We start from the raw sequence: 7,507 nt of genomic DNA on the forward strand, positions 1-7,507 counted from the left end.
AACGCACGAATGGCGAAAAGACATTTGAGGAATGTGAAATCTATATATATATTACATGTGTCAAATGTCCCATATGGAGGTTGCAATCGACGGAGCGTTGGTCCTTAGTCATGGCGAAAAGACATTTGAATGGTGATATATATTGATATATATACTCCGGAGTATAACGTTATATACTTCGTATATATTACATGTGTCAAATGTCCCACATCGAGGTTGGCACATATTAGGACGGCGAGTTAGTTCGTTGTTGCTGGGTTGCGGTTGATCCTCAACGGATGTGCTTCCGTGTTGAACACATACTGATCCAACGGCACAAACGACGGCGCGCTCTGGAGCAGGTAGTGGTACTTGAGCGTCTCGGCAAGGAAGAAGCTCTCCATCTTGTCTTCAATGAACGCGTCCGTGAGGTTGTGCACATTCCGCACGGCGCCATACCCGAACGTGGTCTTGGCGTGCTTTTCAATCGCTTCAAAGATCGTCCACCCCCATTCCCGGTAGATTGGATCGTGTGTGACACGGTACATGTACATGAGACTCTCGATGGTCTCGGGGCGTAGCTTGTAGATGGAGTTTAGCACGTCAAACCCGGGGAAGTGCATCAAATCCGGCGCGAGGCCCGTGGGCTGTCGCGTGTAGTACGACACGCACGTGTGCATGAGTTTCGTCGCCATGTCCAAGTGCACGGCCGCTTTCGTGGCGTTGGTTTCCCCCACCGAGCCCAGCGCCAGCATCCCCGGCACAAAGCAGAGCAGGTGGTCTTGCTGGGGCGTGCCCTACATAGCAGTAACACAAAACTTATGATGTACATGCATATCGTCTCGACGAGCCGGACCTCCATCTGCGGAATGCGCAGTTCCTGCAGGAAGTACGCATCATCTGGGACTGAATGGACATATAAATGCTTTTCCATGCCCGCGACCGCGTCGTCGTATGTTCGTCGAAGGAAGAGGTCGTCCGCTCGTTTGCCACTGTACAGCCACACCTTGAGCAAGTACTCGTAGAACGAATCCCCCAGCGCCCCAATCGTCACAAACGTATCGGATCGGGAAAACGTGCCTGAGTCTGGTTCAAAGTGCACTGGAAACAGTCCCGTGTGCTCGTACGATCCTTCTCGCTGTATCACATCGTAGAATGCGTCGCCCTAATATAAACTATTGATCAGCCCGATCAGATATATATATATATATATTGTCAAGTCGATTCGAAATATTAGAGTGTTTGGGTGCTCAATTGAATGAGCAGACTAACCAAATCGACAGACAATCGATATACGACCAATCAAAACTCAGAACACGAATCAAGTAGCGAATCAAACCCACTCTTCGACGAATTCAACATTGAAATAGTGTGGGACTGAAATTAGTGTGATACGATGATCTTTACATACAAAAGTCCTGACTTTTGTATGTACAGGACAAAGAATCGATCGATAGATTTGGTGAATCAGCACAAAAGTCCAAATTGAGGTATAAGGACAATATATATATATATATACATATATATTTGAACACTATGCACAGAACGATCGAGGGCGAACTAACCTTCTCGGCATACTCCGAGTTGCCCGTGATGTCGCTTAGGTACCGCATCTCCAACTGCAGCGTGCCCACGTCCGCCAAAAACGCCCTAGTAGGTGACAACTACTAGTACATTGTTGGAGGTAGAAGTAGTAGTAGTAGTAGTACTACTACTACTAGGTTACATACCGGTAGTGCGTCCAATGGTTCATGGATTTGCGTTTGGTAAACACGTTCAACTTGGTGTAAAACACCTGGTCTTCATACGCTGGGAGGAGCAAGTCGGCCAGCTCCACGGCCTTGGCCTTGAACAGGTTGTCTTGGGACAGATCGTACGCGCTAAGCAGCCCTCCAAGCTCGCGAATGATCACTTCAAACACGCTGATAGTGTCGCCGTCGCGGCCCAAATGTGAAAACTCCAACTCGTTCGCGACCCAGTCCCGCGCGCGTTGGAACTCGTCCTACATGGTCCTATGTGAGCGCGACATGATGAGACGGATCACTACGAACGTACATGCATGCCCATGATATAAAGCGTGTCCAGCGAGTCCACGAGGGTCACGCCAATGCCGCCCCAGACGTTCTGCCGCCTCTCCCCGGACACGGGTGCCACTTCGTCTGCACCAAACGCTCGTGTCTCGTACCCTGACCAGGCATGCTGCATGGCGCGTCGAATGGCATCCTGTCGGGCAATTTGGGTTTCGTTGACCCCTTCATGCGGTAATGGAATGAACTTTTGTCGCGGTGCAAAGTTGGCGGCGGCACTTTTCTCGGCCACAGCGATCGGCGATGGTGATGGCTTCCATCGTCGTGGCCTGGAGAACGCGTCAAAGGACCGGTCGGCGGTCGGAGATATGTCCAAGCGCGACACGATGTAGATCTGAAGGCCCACGAACAGCGCCACAAGCACCAGCACTAGCGGGATCTTGAGCCGGTTCGGAAACTGCATCGACAGCTCCACAGCGGCGTTTGTGCTTTTGAGTTTACAGCGAGTCTCGCGATTCCGGTTAAAACAACCCAATCAACCGGATAACAACTTGACATTGAAAGTGCACCTTGCCAGAAACGTAGCATGCCACGATGGAAAGAAGCACAACGAAAGGTTATCGATGCGTTAAGCAGGATAACTTAGTAACATGAACATTGCTGTTGGAAGAAACGCAGTGTTTTACGTGATGTTATCCTCCTCGTGCCTTCACGCGAAACGGATGCGCTTCCGTGTTGAACACAAACTTGTCCAACGGCACAAACGACGGCGCGCTCTGGAGCAGGTAGTGGTACTTGAGCGTCTCAGCGAGGAAGAAGCTCTCCATCTTGTCTTCGACGTGGGCGGCCGCGGCACTGTCCACGTTGAGCACGGCACCGTAGCCAAACGAGGTCTTGGCGTGCTTCTCAATCGCTTTAAAGATCTGCCAACCCCAGTCTTGGTACATCGGGTCCTTGGTCACGCGGTACAAATACATGAGGCTCTCCACCGTCTCGGGCCGGAGTCGATAGCGCGAATCGGCCACGGCAAAGCCAGGGAACGTCACGATGTCCGGCGCCAGTCCCGTGGGTTGTCTGCTGTACAAGTTGTAGCACGTCTTCATGAGTTTCTTGGCCATGTCTAGATGCTTGACGACGCGCGCGGGGTCCGTGTCCGTCAACGTACCGAGTGCCAGCATCCCAGGCACAAAGCACAGCAAGTGGTCTTGCTTTGGCTGGCCCTGCGCACTCCATCATCATTAATCAGCCATTGTTCCCATCCACACAAGATATTGGGTAACTAGAACGTACGCTGAAGCCAGGGATGGTCACTTCTTGCAGGTAATATGCATCGTCGGGCTTGGAGTACCGCAGCAGGGAGGTTTCGATGCCTTGCACGGCGTCGTTGTACAGGTCTCTCAGGAACGCGTCCGACTGGCGCTGGCCACTGTACAGCCACACCTTGAGCAAGTACTCGTAGAACGAATCGCCCAACGCGCCAATCGTAATCAGCGAGTTGGACGTCGAAAACGTGCCAGATTCGACTTCGAAATGCACGGGGAAGAGACCAGTGTGTTCGTACGAGCCTTCGCGTTGCACAATGTCGTAAAACGCATCGCCCTACCAACGATGAAGGAATATGACGCCTTGCGATTCTAGTGCACTTGGATGAACCCACCCGTTCGGCGTAGATGGGGTTGCCCGTCACGTCCGACAAGCGCCGGAGCTCCAGCTGTAGTGTGCCCAAGTCCGCCAGCAGCCCCCTATGAACCAACACAAACGCCTCGTTCACACTGTGGACATTGAATTATGTTGCAAAGTGCATTTTTTTTACCTATAGCCGGTCCACCCGTTCATGGCCTTGGTCTGTTTGAACACGTTGAACTGTGTGTAGAAGACGCCGTTGGCAAAGGCTGGAAGTAGCAACTCGCCGAGCTCGACGGCCCTGGCCCTGAATGCGTCGTCCCCCGACAGATCGTACGCACTGAGCAGTCCACCCAGCTCGCGGATCGTGATCTCAAACACGCTGATGTTGTCGCCGTCTTTGCCCAAGTGCGTGAAGTCCAGCTCCGTCGCCACCCAGTCGCGCGCGCGCTGGAATTCATCCTGTCCATCATTAGCTTGTATGGCATTTTCATGTAAATTGGCCTACCGCCATGCCCATGATGTACAACGTGTCCAATGCATCCACGAGCGTCACGCCCAGCCCCCCCCACACGTCTTGCTTGCGGTCGCCGGACACCGGTCCCACTTCGTCCGCACCAAACGCGTGTGTTTCGTAGCCCGACCACGCATGTTGCATGGCGCCACGGATGGCCAGCATGCGACTTCTCTGCACGTCGTCGACACCCACGTCCGGGTGGGGCACGAACGCTCCCACGGCCGCCGTCGGCTTTCTTGATGTAGGTGACGATGTTTGAGAGGAGGATGGTGTCGTTGGAGTTGTCTCGACTTGGTCGTGCTCGTTGAGCAGAGGTGAACTGGTGGCGGCTTGACTGATGGACGGGACACCGACATGCCATGGCCCTTCGCTTGGCCTTGCTGTAGCATCACGTGCTTGGTTTTCGATTGCTTCGTCGTTCAACTCTGATACTGGAGACGTAACAGCGGCCAACCCTCCTCGCAGATGAGGTATGACATCGTCGTACGACGACGACGTGGTGAGAGCTTTGGGTTCGACACTCAATCGCCTGAGAATGTACCCTTGAGCAAGCACAAACAGCACAAGACAACATACGAAGAGTTGGACGCGGACTTTGCTTGGTGGCGCCATGCCATTTCCCAAGAGGCACAAAAATTGTAGTAACGGGTGAAACCCATTATCCGGCGAATCCGCATCCGTTCCGGCCATATACTCTACTACCGGTAGTACAGTACCATATTCAAGGAAGTCTCCTACAGTACCCCGGGAAAATATTCAAGGAGGGAAGTCTCCTACTGTATATTCAAGGAGGGAAGTCTCCTACAGTACCCCGGGAAAATAAGTACAGGACTAACTGTTAACATTTCCCTAAGTATAAAATAAGCGGCCCATAGAAAAAGTATTTCTTCCAGTCGGGCAAATGCACTACAGTAACACTGTAGGCACTCGTGCCAGAAAAGGTTGCGTTGAACACCAAACTATAAGTACATTCGTTCGATTGTGGTATAGTCGGAAATGGCTTTAACCCAAAGCAACGATTCATTGCCTTGAGTTAACTGTAAAGCCCCACTCGGCTATACCTCCAACGAATGGCTCGTAGTAATATAAGGTTTGGTCGATGAGCAAAAGAGATTTGCCAGATTCGATCTCGTGACCTTTCGGACCTTATGCTTTCCCGCGCCCTCAACATTCAACAAAAGGTCGAAAAGCTAAAAAAAGGACGAGTTCGTCAAGAAATTTCCTATATATCCTATATAGGATTCTATATAACCTATACCAGTATAGTTTCCTACATATCCTATATAGGATACTGTATAACCTACTTCGAAGTATATAGTTTCCTATATATCCTATATAGGATACAGTATAACCTATATAACCAGTAGTTTCCTATACAACCTATATAATATCATATACTACATAACCTATATAGCATCGTATACAACCTATATAATATCCTATATAACCTATATAGCATCGTATACAACCTATATAGTATCCAATGTAAGCTATACAGGATACTACTTAGGAGATATAGAGTCCTACTTGGTATATATCATATAGTAGTAGTGTACTTAAGACTTACGGATGGGATGACACATGGATGAAATCGATTATATATTAATTTCATTGTGTGTTACTGTGTTCAAGCTAATAGAATAAATTCGCCAATGCCTATATTTTGGCTTGGATGACTTGGATGACATGGGATGAATCCTGAATACTACTAGTACGTACTACTACTGTACGTAGTACTGTAGTACCAGTAGATGATTAACGCAATCTGTCTTTATATAACACACTTAATATATATAGTTAACAATGTAAATCAACCGCCCATGCGTTGGTTGTAGAAGCAAACGCCTTGGCATACCCAACCCCCTTGAAACTACTACACACAAAGAGTTTTAAAAAACTGCATGTTAATACACAATTTATTATTGGAGTACAAATCTGTCTTAACAAAAAACTCCCTCGACTGATACAGCGGCAACTTCATGGCAACGTTTGTTACCCCTATTCTCAAAGCGTGAATATTAGTGTCCGAGCGACCGCATATAATCTGAACTTACCAATTTCCAGTTGCATTTGATGCCCCCCTTGCAGCGCGTTGTGCTAAACTTGCTCAATGCCATGTTAGCACCCCAACGACGTTCGAACTCTTCAACGCTTTGATCACAATGATCTCGAAGGCATGACAACGCAGGCTTGACAGATTGGCCAAGAAATGCACGAAGCCCATTTGTGTACTCCACGCTTGGTAGTGAAAGGCACCGATCATAGATTACCTGAAATGCAGCCAATTTCTGTGCAGACGTTAACAGTTTTGCCAATGCTTGCCGATCGAGGGTAAGATCAAATAACCCGCCTCGCGCTTGTTTGGTGTTTTGGTTGTGATCGTCAAGTCGTTGTCGCTTCTTGGGTCGAGTTGAAGACTTGTCAACATCTTGTCCATAGGGCGCTGGCTGGATCAATGAGCTTGACGTGGTGTGCAGGTCGTTGGACGTTTGACTCGTTTCTGTCGCGGATAAGTGCATTGAGGGGGGTGGGGGCGGGGGTTCTGTGCAGAGCGATGACGTTAATACGCCAGGGGGTTTTGAGGGGGGTGGGGGCGGGGGTTCTGTGCAGAGATATGACGTTAATACGCCAGAGTGCAGCGATATGGTTGGTGGTGCTGTGTACAGTGATGATGATGGACGGACACTACGTAGTGGTGATGTGATTGAGAAGAGGCAGATGGTATAGCCTGAGGCGACAACACTTGACTCTGTGATGGGGATGTAGATACTGTGTGTAGTGATGAAGACATAAGGACAAACGGCAGTAAGGGGAGTTGAGGGACTGCATGGAGCGACGAAGATGGTGGGACGAAGGCTTTTGGATGGGCTTCGGACGATAACTCGGGTGGGAGGACTGAAGTGATGAGTTCTGTTGCATCGCTGTCGAGGTCGGTTGGGACCAGTGTTGGAGACGTAGGGACCAGTGTTGGAGACGTAGGGACTGCGTAACCCTCGATTACGCAAGGCGTTGCAGGGCCTGTGTGGTACTTCGAAAGGAGTTGCACAAGCCGCCTCACCTCGGTAGCGCAACCACACGCCTTCACTTCAAGCTGTCGTTGGATGTCGTTGATCTCAGACTTCAAATCCCAGCCTTGAACGTTTTTCATGCATGCATTGGCGACATGCATGGGGGACTCGGTGTCGGCCTTGTTCAGTAGTCCGGCATTGATCATGTCTTTGATGAACTTGCACGCAAGCACGGGCATTGGTTCGGTTGAGGAGTCCACATTCACGCCCGCCGCTGCCTGCAGGTTGGATACGAAAACCGCTCGCCATTTTGGGACGTACTGCAAAATGCTCTTGTCGCTAGGGTGATTTGA

General features: G+C 50.1%; 3 protein-coding genes across 3 annotated transcripts; all 3 read right to left on the reverse strand.

Annotated features, from left to right (window-relative positions):
- Positions 1-239: 239 nt before the first annotated feature.
- On the reverse strand, positions 240-2,469 carry H257_07995 (hypothetical protein; the record flags this gene model as incomplete). Its single annotated transcript, XM_009833751.1, has 5 exons — positions 240-776; positions 836-1,144; positions 1,545-1,629; positions 1,710-1,981; positions 2,035-2,469. The coding sequence occupies 5 exons, from the start codon at positions 2,467-2,469 to the stop codon at positions 240-242; spliced, it is 1,638 nt and encodes a 545-aa protein (XP_009832053.1).
- Positions 2,470-2,698: 229 nt separating this feature from the next.
- H257_07996 (hypothetical protein) lies at positions 2,699-6,127 on the reverse strand (the record flags this gene model as incomplete). The annotated part of the gene is made up of 6 exons (XM_009833752.1): positions 2,699-3,226; positions 3,297-3,605; positions 3,664-3,748; positions 3,820-4,091; positions 4,138-4,675; positions 6,078-6,127. The coding sequence occupies 6 exons, from the start codon at positions 6,125-6,127 to the stop codon at positions 2,699-2,701; spliced, it is 1,782 nt and encodes a 593-aa protein (XP_009832054.1).
- Positions 6,128-6,567: 440 nt separating this feature from the next.
- On the reverse strand, positions 6,568-7,393 carry H257_07997 (hypothetical protein; the record flags this gene model as incomplete). Its single annotated transcript, XM_009833753.1, has 2 exons — positions 6,568-6,748; positions 6,948-7,393. 2 exons carry the CDS (start codon positions 7,391-7,393, stop codon positions 6,568-6,570), a joined length of 627 nt encoding a protein of 208 aa, XP_009832055.1.
- Positions 7,394-7,507: the final 114 nt, after the last annotated feature.

The sequence above is a fragment of the Aphanomyces astaci genome (assembly GCF_000520075.1).
Source record: "Aphanomyces astaci strain APO3 unplaced genomic scaffold supercont1.17, whole genome shotgun sequence".
Classification (NCBI taxonomy): Eukaryota; Oomycota; class Saprolegniomycetes; order Saprolegniales; family Verrucalvaceae; genus Aphanomyces; species Aphanomyces astaci.